This window comes from Myxocyprinus asiaticus, chromosome 6 (genome assembly GCF_019703515.2).
Source record: "Myxocyprinus asiaticus isolate MX2 ecotype Aquarium Trade chromosome 6, UBuf_Myxa_2, whole genome shotgun sequence".
NCBI lineage: Eukaryota > Metazoa > Chordata > Actinopteri > Cypriniformes > Catostomidae > Myxocyprinus > Myxocyprinus asiaticus.
In genome coordinates, this window is record NC_059349.1 from 25,189,128 (window position 1) to 25,204,738 (window position 15,611).

The window sequence follows — 15,611 nt, forward strand, 5'->3', positions numbered from 1 at the left end:
TCTGTTTAATGCTTGATTCTGATTGGTTGACTGAGCAATTATTTTTCAAGGAAACGAACGGCTATAAAGTAGTTCCAGGTCTTGACCGCATAACGGTTCCATATCACTTCGCCAAATTATTGCAGTTATTTCAAAGAGGCCTAAAGGCTACCACAACAAAATAACAAATTAAAAGTCATTGGTTAAAGTAAATCAGTTAAGAACGTCAAACCAATATCTAAAATATCCTACATTTATTTCAATTTTGGCTAAAAAGAGCCCTCGCGCTCCCTCGTCTCCCCTGCACTTACACACGCTTGCACACACATGCTCGCACACACTCACACACATCCTTTTTACTCCTGTGCCAAAAAGCAGTGCATCCTCCGTTGCTAGTTCTAAAGTGACGTTTTCGAACTAGCAACGAAGGCTTGAGCTGTATCAAAGCTAGATACACATGATCAATACAACAGTTTCTATATTATCTGAAATATCTGTGGGAAACACCCTCATTCAAGATGCTGAATCCATTTTTGGAGGGGGGAAATGTTTAAAGCCAGAAATGTGAAGCTTATAATTTTATAAAAGCACTTACATTAATTCTTCTGTTAAAATTGTAATACTTCATGTATTCATTTGAGCTGTAAAGGGTTTAGGGGTTGTTGACATTACATCTTCATGGCAATGAAGTTGCATAATTGGCTATAACTTCACACAGAAAAGGTTAAACGATTTTATCACACTAAAATCATGTTAACACACATATTGTTTACGTCTTGTGGCTAAACTTTTGAAACAGTAAGTTGTTTAATGTCCAAAAATTGGCCTCATTCACTTCCATTGTAAGTGCCTCACTGTTACAAAAAAAAAAAATAAAAATGAGGGAGGGATGAGTCAAAATGTATTTCTGTGGTAATCAACATTATGCCTCAAATGCTGTCGATTGAGCTTAACTTGTATTGAACCTGGAATATTCCTTTAAAGACACGGTCACACATACCCTTTGCATGGCGAAATTCCATAGGCGAAGATGGCATGGGCGAATGTTGTGCGTGTGTGAATTCAGCCAAAAATAACTGCCAAGCAGCCTATTTTTAATGCTGCACTTCATACGAGTCAAGTTGAAAACAAACTCACCACTAAAATTATATCCTTGTCCATTGTGAATATTCAGTTTAGATGTGTACGAAGCACCGCTCACACAGAGGTCACTGCCAAACCAAGAAATTTCATACTAGTCAATGCGACGAAAGTTCGCCACAAAGTTCACCAAACTTGAAATCCGTGAGGGGAAATTCTTCGCCACCGGAAGTCCTTTGCGCAAAATTCACGATTGCTCAGATTCCCATTAAAATGATTGTATTTCGCCTGAGGAATTTTGCCGTGCAAAGGTATGTGTGACTGCGCCTTAAGGCCATTATTACCCATTTTGCACTAACCTTTAACCTCGAAATTTTTTGAATGTAACAGGGTTGAATGGTCACTATGAAAACACGTTTCAAAAGAGATTTCAATAATGTGTGATTTATTTCAAGGTACACCAAAACTAAGTGATGCAACCAGACTTTACTTAAAACAAAATATACTTAGTTCGTTTATATACTTAGAAAGTTTATGACTTTCAGACTTCCACTGAAAGGGTTGAAATAATGTGCCACTTTAGAGTTAGTGTTAGGGTTAGTAACGATAATTACTGTTACTACAGTACAGCTACAGCTTTTTGTGGGTAAAATTTTCAGAATCAGCCATTGCTAAATGCCATATTGGTTGTCTTTCAAATGAATAATTAATGCATTTTTACCTGTAATATTCCAGCCCAAATAGCACAGTTCCTTGCACTGGGCGTGTGCAACAGAGTAAACATTAAGCATTTTCTGATCATGTGAGGTGATCTCAGATGACAAAAGCTGTTTTTCTGATTCCTTACAGTTAAAATCACCCTTTAGACAGCTGCTGTGTGGCTAAAATGAGAGCAAACAAGGGTCTTTAGGAGTTTTCACAAGTTCGCACAGCATCTGCTTTGATTGGTCAATCAATCTGTAAAATTATAATTAGACTACATTCAGTGAAAACAAGAAAGCCAAACTATTTTGAATTTAGTGTTGAAAATATGGCAGACAGCTTATCATCTGGTCTAGTAAATACACATTGTTGACTTAAACCAAATGGTGTATTTGTACAATTTAGCTTTAATAGTGAAGCAAAGAATATGCTGCAAAATAAATTAGATATAAAACATAAGCACATATTCTGATTTGTACAACATAGCAACATATCACCATATGTTGTATAACTCTACATAAAACAGAGCAAGTTTCTTTTTATATCTGAAAGCTTCCTTTAGTGTCTTGAACTTTGCCCCTGATGGAAGCAAACCTTCCATTGCCAGGTCATTTTTTGCCACCCTCTTTACTGAAAGTTTCTGTTGAAATAACGTTTGAGGTCTAGGTTTTCAGTTCAGATTCTAAGACCTTTGTTATACATTGGTTGAGACAAACACTGCTGAAACATAAAGAGTAAAAATTAAACATAAAGAGGCTGTTTCAGAAAAAAACAAATAAACAAACAAACAAAAAGTTATATTATGTGCTATATTGTGTTAATGGTGCATTATGTTGTCTATACACTCTTGTTGCTAATTTCAATAAATTCACAGACCTGGGCATTTTGGGGATTTGCTCTGAGAATGGGATGTGTATGGTCTTTGGTTTACTATGTGTAAGTTCCAAATGCATATAGTTCTACTCTCTGAAATGGCAACTGGAATGCAGCCTGTCCTGCTCTGGGCTAAGATTGTAGAAATATTGGCGTAGTGCAAATTCATATTTCTTTTCATCAACATTCATAATGTTTAGGAGGAAAATAATAATAGGTAATTCATAATATAATAATAAAAATAACAATAATGTAGTTTGGCACCAGCAGCTGGTCAAACTAATTTTTGTTCCAGTATTAAAAAACAAAACAAAAAAACAAACAAACAACAGAAACGAAAAAACAACAACAACAAACTACTTTTTTTAAGATGTACTAAAACAATGACTTTTTGTAAGAAAGGGTTGACAATAAAAACAACATAAAACCAAAAGCTAAAAGACAAATAATAAAAAATGATCAAAATCCAGTAATAATACTTGACTTGCATAGAGTCGCATTGTTCTTTTGTTCAGAATATAGAATTCCACAATTCCGAATAATTGTCTCTTTATTGCAGTGTAGAGAATCAGGACTGACACATTAACCCATGCACCAGTTCCCTCTCAGTCTCTGTCTCCCTTCATTAAAAAATATATTATGCTTTATTCTCATCCTTCATTTATATATGAAAGTGCCACAAGACCATTCCAATACTTAGAGTCCTATTGAAATGACCTATAAACAAACAAGTTGCCCAATTTTGCAGTTCAAAAGTTTGTGGGTGAACACAGATTGCCAGTCCTCTGAGATATGTGCTTTGTACCAACATTCAAGATAGTTCAGAACTGTTTATCAGGAGTCTTATGAGCAGCCGCACTCCTCCACTATCATGTTCTGAATGTCTTTCTTAATGATCTTCTGCTCCTCGTTGTAGTAGAGCATGGACATGGCCCGTAGGCGTGTGGGCACGCAGCATGACTTGATGTTGTTAAAGGGGCTGTAACCACGCATTCGATAATGATTTATGACGGTGGAATGGAAGGAGAGGGCGGAGCCTGTGATGCTGGCCACATGGCTGGGACAGTCCCCCTCGCAGTAGTTTGCATGATATCCAGATGGAGCAATGATCCAGTCACTCCATCCAATGTCTTTAAAGTTGACGTAGAACTGTCGTTTACAGCAGACTCGGATTTTGCCATCACAATCAAGGCCACGCTTGCTGCGCCGGTGCTGGTGCTCTTCAGAAGGCTTGAGGATGACCATGAGGAAAGGTCGGTGAGACTGCTCTCTCTCCCTGCCCTTGTTGCCCTCCACAGGCACCATGACGGGCGTGGCACAGGCTTCAGCACACATTGGACAGGAAATGCGCAGACTGAGCAAGCTTCTGTCCCCGCCCAGCAGGGCCTGCACTGTGCGGGGAACTGGTAGTGTATGCCAGCCGCTGCGCCGTGTATCCACTGTCTTCTCAGACACAACCACCTCCGGAGGCCCGTTAGCAGAGCTTGGGTCAGCCTTCCCTTGTGTCAGTAGCTGGATGGACACCTTGCCCTTCCCTCGGTTGCCCTTGGCTACCTTAAGAAACAGCCACACATTGGCCTGCTCCACCACAGTCAGAGTGCTGCCTTCCTTGGAAATGTCAAATTTCACAACATCAGGGACATCACCTGTGGCAAAGACATGAAGCAATTGGTTATCTTTATGTTAAGACTGGTATTGCATTGTTAACTTCATGCGATTTGAAGCTGAAGTGTAAGTTCTATGCCAATAGCATCACCAAACTGAACTGCAAAAAAAATTCTCTCCCCTTTTCTCCCCAATTTTGAATGCCCAATTCCCAATGCGCTCTAAGACCTCGTGGTGGCGTAGTGACAATCCAGGTGGTGGAGGACGAATCTCAGTTGCCTCTGCGTCTGAGACTGTCAATCTGCGCATCTTATCACATGGCTTGTTGAGCGAATTACCACGGAGACGTAGCGCGTGTGGAGGCTTCACGCTATTCTCCGCAGCGTCCACGCACATCTCACCATGCGCCCCACCGAGAGCAAACCACATTATAACAACCACGAGGAGGTTACCCCATGTGACTCTACCATCCCTAATAACCGGGCCAATTTGGTTGCTTAGGAGACCTGGCTGGAGTAACTCAGCACGCCCTGGATTCGAACTCGCGACTCCAGGGGTGGTAGTCAGCGTCAGTACTCGCTGAGCTATCCAATTTAAAAATTATAAATTTAAAATGTTTTTAAACAGTTTTCCCAAACTTTAGCCCCATCTGTCATAGATCAAAAAACAGACATAGACCCATCTCAAAATCACGCTATTTGTAGTTGCTGTGTCGGGCTGGTCCTGATGATCAAACAAACAGAGTAATGTTTTGATAGCGCAAACGCGTTAGCTACAGTACATGCAGCGCCACGATTAGAGTAGAACTTCTGTCTCAAGACACATTTTTAACAGTTGAAGTTCTTTTTAACTTGACAATGCTTCCAAAAAAAATGGCACTCCTACACGAGATGCTTACAAACAGCAAGACACAGCAACGGTCTACTGGAAAACAATTGAAAAACAGCACAGATGTATTGAAAAATGTGTTCTAGGTGAACGACCCCTTATGGTTGTCTGTGCATATTAAGATGGGATAGGAGAAAGTATCAACACATTGAAAAACATTACACAGATTTTTTTTTGTTTTTATTGTTGGTTTAACTTAATTTAACTGTGGACATTGGTTTCACACAATGAAAATGAGTTTCTCTGATATGAAATTAAAATGTAGGCTCTACTCACATAATATAAATATACTTTTCTACTGTATAACAAGAATGGTGTTGCTGAGAACTTACAGATCCTCAATCAGTCATTAAACTGATTATCTCTCAGTATTTTCTTCATAAGAAAAGCAATACATACTGATTTTGCAGCAGTAATGTCCCAACCTCAGCCTAACCATTAGCTCCACAATGGTAACCTTCATAAAAAATTCAACATGACAGAAACTCCTCTAAATCCCAACATAACAGAACATTACCCTTATGAAAATCGAGAGTTCATGGCAATTTTTTCTGCAAACTTGCCGCAAATTCGCCACTGATCATTTTCACATGCAGATGAGGTTTGCGACAAACTTGCAGCAAATTGTCCATTGTTGCCAAAGGTTTGCCGGAGAATAGCTGCAAACTTCTGGCAAACATTTGCAGTGAATCAAAAGCTAATTTGCATTTGAAAATAACGAACTGCAAATTTGCAGCTAGTTTACATTTTTGTAAGGATAAACACTAACAAGTCTCCTACTTGTTTCAATTTGTGTAGAAATACATTAAAATAACACTTAATTTTAACATTTACTCTCCCAATCCAATCCAATGCAAAGCATTTCATCAATACATTGATGCAACAAATATTATCCACATAGTCCCAACACAAGTGGATTAAGTGAACATAGATGGATTGTACACAATGAAATTAAAGTGAAAACAAATGCTAAAGAATTGTGTTGCATTAATTGACTGTGTTGAATATCACTTGGACTTTATGCAATATAATTATGTTCTCATCTCAAACATAAATGTATTAAGTTGATTTCAAATGTACTGGTTTAGTATTTTCAATAGAGCTGCTTTCCCTTTTTTTCAGTGTACACACTTCAGCTTTAAACTTTATAACAGTTGAAAATCAAAAAACAACAAAAAGTTAAAAACAAGAAGCAGAAAATGAATTCTCTATCCTTAGCATACTGCAATTAAATTGAGACCAATGATAAACAACTCAGCAGAATCAGGAACACTTGTTATACAAAACTTTTTCTGCAAAGCTCTCTTTTCCAGCCCTCTCTCTCTCTCTTACAGTGCAAGAGAATATGTACATTTTGCTGTCTAGTTCACCCATCTGCAGTCCTTTGTCAACACCTAGCCTCAGTCCATAAGAACATTTCCTGCACCTAAAATCCTGGCACTCCATTTGTGTACATAAAACCTGTTATGTTATGACAAGGGCCTTCCCTATAACTTGCACATGACTGTCTGCTATAAGCCAGCTCAGCATCAGTAACCACTGCTGATTTACAGATCTAAGATATCAACTCTCTTAAATTACTCTCTGCCAACCCCTCTTAGGCAGAACAGCTATTAATTCAACTGTTTAGTCAACATAAATCCTGATATCTGATATAGATGATAGAGCTGAGATAGCCAGCGTAGCCGTGAAAACACCTTCTGTTTTTTAAAGAACCGTATCTTTTGTGGTCTTCAAAGTAGCACAGGGATATCTCAGAAAAATGGGTCATTCTACGAAAAACAGGTGCATACATCATATATTGCAAATTCCATAAATAAATAAAAAAAATCTTCATAATGATGTCATCGTGCTTTCAACATTTAAGGACAAGTCTCTTTTTTTATTACTTTATCTTATGTTTCATTGAATGTCACATATACAGGTTTCCCTATACTGACTCATCTCATATGATACTGAATAATAAAGCACTATGAATCTGAAGAAGGTTCAGTGCAATCTTATTCATATGTGCCTCGATTGTCATGCCATTAATGACAATGTCCATTCAAACTTTACCACTGCCTAAAGACAATATGTCTGCTGATAAATGCCTGCAACTTTACTGGACACTCAGTTCTCTTCAATGAATCTGGCATTGTCAGAAAACTCCCACAAATCCCTGAATGGACTTCACACTATTTTTAATGGGGTAGTGTATATGAAAATTCTCTCATCATTTACTCACCCTCATGCCATCCCAGATGTGTATGACTTTCTTTTTTTCTGCTGAACACAAATGAAGATTTTTACAAGAATATCTTAACTCTGTATGTCCTTTCAATTTAAGTGAATGTTGGCCAGAACTTTGAAGCTCCAAAAATCACAAAGGAAACAAAAAAGTAATCCATGTGACTCCATGATAGGTGTCTCAACTCTTTTGGCCCTTTCAATGCAAGTGAATGGTGAATATATGATAAGCGAAATTTATGGAGAATTATAGTAAAAAAAATATTGATCTGTTTCTTACACACACCTATCATATCGCTTCTGAAGGCATGGATTTAATCACTGGAGACATATGGATTACTTTTATGTTTCCAATATGTGATTTCTGGAGCTTCAAAATTCTGGCCAACATTCAATTAAATTGAAAGGACCTACAGAGTTAAGATATTCTTGCAAAAATCTTCATTTGTGTTCAGCAGAAGACATCTGGGATGGAATGAGGGTGAGTAAATGATGAGAGAATGTTCATTTTTGGGTGAAATAATCCTTTAAGTTAAAATGAAATGTTTCAAGCCAATATTCCCTTACACTGTGGATTAAATTGTCAAACAAACAGCTTAGTGTGCAATGGACTGCCACCACACTAATGTGAATTGTCTTCCCTCTGTTTGAAGTGTCCATTCGTTCTTAAGTGAGAAACACAGTGCTTTACGCTTAACCATTACACATATTCCAAAACAGATGGAAATATAAAGAAACAGTCCATAACAGATAAAATATTTATTTGTCACCAGATCGCAAAACCCCTTGGTATAAATAATAACAACAATAATACTAATTATATTAAATACAATTTACTTTTAACTTTAATAATTAAATAAAATTAACGATGAATACGTTTTTATTCTTGTAGTCCAATGCTGATTTATTGTGTAAAAAAATAAAACAATTAATTAAAATTGCTTATGAGTTATCAGACACTTAAACATAAAAATAATCAGTATGGTATTGGTAAAAAAATAATATCAGTCAATCTCTAGTGTTGAGAGAAGACACTAGAAATTCTGGACGGTAATGAATTTTAAGAACACTGCTCAGTAAAATGCAGGTGAATGGGAAAGAACAATGTTTTACCATAAATATACTGTATGTCTGAAATATTTTATCAAACTACAGATGACCAGTCTTTTTTGTGGAAGAAACACTGCAGCACTGGTTTCTACATTGTATTTGAAGCTGAATGCTGTCTCTATCTCACTGAGTCGTTATCCAACCTGATCTCTTATCAGAACACCTCTTAACTTGAACAAGAGCTGCTGTGTGTGACGATGTATAAAGAGTTGGCCTTTCTTTCCATATTAAAAGGCATCTGCTCTTCTGGCACTGCCATTTGGTTCCTGAGTCAGTTCACTGTGGTTTTGTTGTCTTTCTTGTAGGTTTAAATGCATGCCACGTGTCTCTCCTCTGAGGTGACAGCTCTGAGTGAGGACGACTATTTGGAAGCTCTTAAGTGGTACTGTATTTTTAAGTCACTGTCATGTAAACTCATGGGCATATGCCTCTCCACACTGACTTATTCCTCTTATTTGGACATGCTTATCATATTGTCACTATTCTGTGTCTGTATTATCTGTTAAAAGTTTGCTATAGTTGTGTCTCTGCAATGCAACATCAATCTTAACAACAGAGAAAGGACAAGATTGGAAATAACACATTTGCAATAAAATCAGTTGTCAATAATTTGCCTTGTGCTCAAATGAGCATGGCTACTTGACCACATGGAGTATCAGAGAATTGTTTGCTTAGTTTTATGTGCAATGCAGTGAGTCTTAATAATGTTTATACTCAGTGCTGGGTAGTAACGGATTACATACTGTATAATGTGGATTATGTAATCAGATGACAAAAATCAAGTACTTTTAATTAGGTTAAATTACATTTTAAAATACTCAATCAGATAACAGTTACTTTTTTTTATGGATTATTTGATTACATATTAATCAGGCAATGGCAGTAAATTGTACATAATTTATTAATTTCCCTAATTCTTTTTTTAAATCTTTTACATTTTTCATTCCATATGAGGCTACCGCTGCTGATGAATAGCTGCGAACTATTATGTCTACATCATATCCAGTGACCTTCACTAATTATTGATACTAAAAATGTTAAACCTGTAAGACAATTGTTTTAAAAACTCCTTTTCTAAATAAGAATAATTCATCTTTTTCAGCCATTTTTGCCAAAATAGGGAGTGAAACAAAAAAAAACAAACAATCATATCATTTCTCATATTTTGATCTATTAAGTGCATTTAAGCAACATTATATCAAAATAGTATAGATTATCAAGGTTAAATTAAGTCAGAGGTAATCCAAAAATAATCAGATTATATTACCTAAACAATATAATCCAAGAAATTACATTACTGTTTGCACTTTTAGTCATGTAATTTGTAATCAGTACCAGATTGCAATTGAAGTAATCTACCAGCACTTTTTATACTTTATATAGTTAATAATGTGCATACTTCATAATGTTTGTACTTATACTGTATGTTAAATATAGAGTAGACAGATTTGCTACATATCGACACTGTGTATCATATGCTTGGATGTATGTTAAATTCTGCACTGTAGTTTCCTGAAGGACCATTTTTGTCTATTACTCTACAATGTGTAAAAATGACTATAAACCTGACCTTGACTTTGAACAGACAAAACACTCGAGAGATCTAACGAGAGATGAGACTTGAGATCACTCTGTAACCCCTTACTGAGATCTCGTCTAGACACTACACACTAAGGGAATTCACAATTTGATGTCATATCATTGATCGCTTTTGTGTCCGTTAAAAGAAAATCCACCCAAAACTAGTCTTAACAAGATGTCTCACTGTAGTCAGATGTACTGTTGTACCAGGATGTAAAAGTGATATTACAATCCCTGATCACTGCCACAATAGAAGTGACAATTATCAGATGACCACAGCACAAAAGATATTCCAAACATAATCTAGTTTTATCTTGCATTTACCTATAATACAATCTTGCACTGTTTTGTTTCATACAATACACAAAAGCTATCATCTATCCTTTCCCTAAAAATAAAGCCTCAGGTGTGAAATGCCACAGGGGTCAAAAGTTGAAATAAACAGTCTTCTATTTATAAATAAATCGAAGGATGGATTATGGATTTGGCCAATGGGGCCATTGCCCTGGGGCCTCTGACTGTCAAGGCCCTCCAGGTGAGAAACACCTGGAAATAAGCCACTGCAGGTAAAATTGATGTTGATAGATAAACAGCACTTGACAGTGACTATTGCTATATCTCACAATTATCACATATCTCACTATATTATATCTCACAATTGCGGCAAGCAGGGGCTGCACGAGCACTTAAAGGAATAGTTAACCCAAAAATGAAAATTTTCTCACATTTACTCACCCATTTTGCCATCTCAAACTTGTATGAATTTCTTTCTTCTGCAGAACACAAATGAAGATATTTTGAAGGATCTATAATCTGTTTTTCTACAGACAATGTAAGTCAGTAGAGTCCAAAACTTTCAAGCTCCAAAAAGTACATAAAGTCAGCATAAAAGTAACCCAAACGACTCCAATGTTTAAATCCAGTGCTCTTTGCATGTGCCAAGGACAAGGTAGTGTAATCAAGCTTCTCTCATGATCGCGGCAGTGAGCCTGCAGATGTCAAGATTTATAGTGGAAAAGGGGTTACAAAGGGGTCTGATTGTAAATGAGATGGCTGGTGGAGTTCAGGGCGCGCACTTGTCTGTGTGGGCGCCTCATGCCACCACCGGCAAGATGCCACTCTGGCCGGCTGCCCATGTCGCCCATGCCGAAATACGCCACTGCATGCGAGAGAAGGGATGGTACGATTAACCTTAATTTCCTGTGTCATCTACGAGAAGCTCTCTCACTCTCACACTGAACCTCCTGACAGCATCAATAGAAGAGTTTGAAGGCCTTTGCAAGCCTGAGAGAACATCTGTAAATGAAGCATCTTTCCCTCTCTCTCTCAGAAGACAAAAACTGGCAATGGAATGCCACTACTGATGTTTTTTCCTTTTTTCAAACTTTTGATGAGTCTCACGTCCACTCCGACCAACTCATCCAGTCTCACTGTTGAACTAAGATACTTTCAAAGAAACCCTGACCATTCCACACACCAACAGAGCAGCCCAGAGTAATTTACTGGGCCCCATATTTTGATGAATGGAGCAATTATGGCCAGCTAACAGCCCTGTGGGTTTTGTATGGGATCAAACCACCCCATCCTCTTTTTAGGCCCTGGTGCATCATTAACACCCCTGCAATCTCACAAAGGCTTAGAGGGGCCTTTTTTAATCTAAGGTTCATTCAAAAGATCTATTTATAGCATCAGAGGCATTATGCACATTTATGTAAGCAAACAGGCACAAAAGGCAGTGCGGTCACATGTTTTCGGGCTCCTTTTTGCACTCGATGATAGCGGCAAATAAAATGCCACAGAACTTGTCCCATTAAGCATGTATGGAACACAGCGGGACTGTTGGTGGTCAATCTGTGTATAAGAATCACATGTGACTGCCATCATGGACTACAATGGTGTTCTAAAGATAGGTCAGCCTTGTTATGTTTAGAAACACTGCTTTATTGTTTGTGCAAGAATGCCATGAGATTGGTGTGCCGTTTCATCCATCCGCTTCTGTGGCACACTGTACCCCATTCAGATAAATGTCGTTAGCTTTTTTACAGCAGTGTCATGCTGATTTGTGGATCAGTGACACTGTTATAAATAAGTCATGAGGAACCAATTAAAAATGGAATGTACTTGTGGATCTTCCCATCCCAGATTTAGTCCATTGTACCAAGCAGGATATAGTCTTTGTTACTTGTAATGCCAAAGAATAATTCAATAAGATAGAGCATTGTTTACATGATTGTAGTTTTTCTGATCCTCCATAAAATAGCACAGTAGTGGCAGATTATTAGATGAGTGACAGGGCACAATAACATGAGCAGTTGGTCTGTATGACAGTAAAAAACAATGACTGATGCCTTTTTGCGAATAGTTGGCATTAATTGGAAGCATACCATGTACAGATTGTTACAACTTTGCGTGTTACAACTTTGAACCGTTTCTGTTTTCAACTCATTTTGAAACTGATTTGGTAAATTAACTTTGGTAAACAAAAGTGTCAGTTTGCTATTATTTGGCAGGACCAAAGATGTTTAAGTGGCATCATTCAATAGCAGCATCATTTCCTTATTTGACCTCAGTAGCGCAGCACTGAGAGCCTCCCACAGCAGTGTACAGTCAGAGTGTTAATATTCCACAGCTGCAGAGCATGTGTTCCCCTTACATTGACTCCCTGTATCTCTCACAGACCTCCGCTAACACCTACCTGAGTGCTTTTTAAAAGCACTCCTTGGAAACGGTAGTCTGAGTGGAGCCATTTAAGGTGACATCCACTGTACATTATATATACTGCAAGCATTTTCTGTGCATATCTTAACAAGGAAACCATGCACAGAGGTCTTCAACTAACAAGGCGAAATATGTGTCAGCTCAAACAGTTTACAAACAAAAAACAATTACCTTTTCCCCATTTAACTCAGAAACAGAGGCATAAGTTTAGATAAAACCCTTATAATAGTCTTCATTAATGCACCATAAACAAGCATTATATAATGCTTAACAGATCAGATCAGAGAACAGTTAATGTTCAGTCATGAATGTGAATGTGTGAAAATATATGAATCAAATTGTAATAACATTTCCACATGTACGCACACACTGGAAAAAGTGGATATGCACAACTGTTACTTTAAGGAGTTATTTATACTTGATCTAAACCTTAAAAATGAATTTTGTTGGTGTAACCTCATGTAGTTAAGTTGATTGTCATTTTAAATAATATTTTTGACTTGAATAAAACCAGTCAATTTAGATGTTACCACATGTAGCACATTTAAGTTACCTACAGTGCATTAATGATCTGTTAAGCATTATACCATATAACAATGTTTGTTAATGTATTAATGAAATTTATTATAGTGTTACCAACAAAAGATGTTAAAAGTCATAATAATTAACATTTATTGTACTTAACCATTTCTCCACTGTCTCGATCAACAGGTGTGGCAGCTCATTACTTAGCACCATGAGCAGACTATTAATATGTCATGTTAGATAATTTCCTCTCAAGCAAAGACTAATAAGCCTTTATTAGTACACTGGCACTGAATGGCAACTCACCTGGCTCTGCAAAGGTGATGATCTCAAAGGGCTGTTCCTCAGGTAGCTCTCTGTGCTGTCCGAGTGCCCCTCCTTCTTCCTCCATCTCCACCGTGCCATCCTCCCCCACCCGTCCTACATGCAGCTTACGGATGGCATTGAGCAGGGCGGCGCGGGGCACCGGGTGTGTGATGTTGGGACGGGCATTTAGATGCAGCATATTGAGGATGTGCCTCTTGACCGCCTCCACCATGTCAGTCTGCTCTTCCGAGCCCACCGAGTCTCTCTGTCTCTGGGCTAGAGCACAGGAGGGACAGGAGGTCACGGGATCACCCTCCAGAGACCCAACTTCCTGCTGCTGCAGGTGCTGCCCCTCTGTGCCCGGCACAAGTGTCTCGGCCAGCGTGGGTGAGCAGCCACCTGATAAACAGCCGGAGAGGATAAGCACCCCTGTCATCAGCGTGAAAGAGGACATCCTGAGTGACGGCAAACTCACACCTCAGTCTCGGCTTCACGCAATCTGTCCTGCTCCACTGCCAACAGATCACAGTCAGCGCTCTGGCTTACTGGTCAAATCAATACGAGGGGCCAGTCCAAAATAATCCTTATCTGAATGGAGCAGTCATGTTGATAAAGTTCAAGAGCTGAATGAAGAGCTGATGGTTCCCCTGCAGGTATATATAAATATATATCTGCTCCTGCAGTTGAGCTGCAGTTTATCAGCTGTAGGCAACTCCTGCGCAGCGTGTAGCTCCTGGTGCTCGTCTGGGCTGCTGTGTGCTGTGCAGCAGAGCTCTGGAGAAACCTGACAGAGCAGAGCAGAGCAAAGCACACTGTGCTGGAGTTGAATGGTTTAGTGGAAAGTGGGCAGGGTTAGTCCTCTGACTCGCAATCTCTTTTCTGGCTTCTCATTGTGTGTACCCTCTCTCCTTCTCTCCCTGTAATTATACCTTCCTCCTCTTCATCCCTCCCTCTCACTTTATTACTATCTTTCTCACTACTGACTCACTGACTTTTTCATCTGCCTCCCTCTATCTCTCTCCTCAGTGACTCATCCAGTAACGGGTGTACCGATTTTTCTCCAGAGAATGTAAGTTGCTCTTATGTGCTCTCTTTCTCTTTTCACTCTCTCCTGCCATCACTTCATCAGCACCTGTTGTGCAGGCTGGCTGACTGTGTGGTGGAATAACCTCCTGGGGAGGAAAAGCCGATGGGTCAACATGATTATCATAGCTATCTGTGTGCATTACACGTGTAAACACACAGCGACTCATTAACGCTTTCTTAGGCACACATACATATGAACACACTTTTCCTTGAAAAAGAAAGTATGTAAGTAAGAGAGTAAGGCACATTACATACATATACTACAAATATACCACACAACAAAACCGTTGCACTGAAAACCCCAATAAGTTGGCTTTACTCAATTGATTGAGTAAACTCGTTCCCTCAATTGAAATGAGTAATGGCATCTCCAAAACTTGTGTAATTAAGTTCACTTAACTTGGTGATCATATAGAATGAACTTAACTATTTAAGTTTAGGTAATAAGATGCAAGTAGACTTGACCAAGATTTGGTACTTAAAGTTGTTTCTGCTTAATAATGTTTATTGAATGGACTCAAATTTAGGTCATACTGTACAATAACACAGCTTATATAATGATTATGAATAAATGTATTTCTCCATAGAAATGCATACACACTTAAAATATCAAACCAGTTGGCAACTGCAAACAAATTAATTTGAACCACTTTTCTGAGCCATTATTTCAATTACTTTTAACCAACTGGTCACCAGGTGATTTTTTTGAGAATGTATGTAAGTTGGTTCACACAGGTGTCATTTCAGAGTAACCACAGTGTAGTCCATTACATTAAGTACAGACATGTTCCACAAAGAATGACTGCCAGAAAATGTCTAAAATACTTTTTGTCTAAAATTTGAAATATATAGTACTGTGTAAAAGTTTTTGCCACTTGTGAAAAATGTTGCATAGTGAACATTTCTTCAAAAATAAAGCCATAAATAGT

General features: G+C 38.2%; 1 protein-coding gene across 1 annotated transcript; it reads right to left on the minus strand.

The window, feature by feature from the left end:
- Positions 1-1,508: 1,508 nt before the first annotated feature.
- Positions 1,509-14,465, minus strand: LOC127442269 (inhibin beta A chain-like). Its single transcript, XM_051700154.1, has 2 exons — positions 13,597-14,465; positions 1,509-4,280 (listed from the first exon to the last, which is right to left on the minus strand). The coding sequence occupies exons 1-2, from the start codon at positions 14,048-14,050 to the stop codon at positions 3,478-3,480; spliced, it is 1,257 nt and encodes a 418-aa protein (XP_051556114.1). The 5' UTR covers positions 14,051-14,465; the 3' UTR covers positions 1,509-3,477.
- Between the last annotated feature and the right edge of the window lie 1,146 nt (positions 14,466-15,611).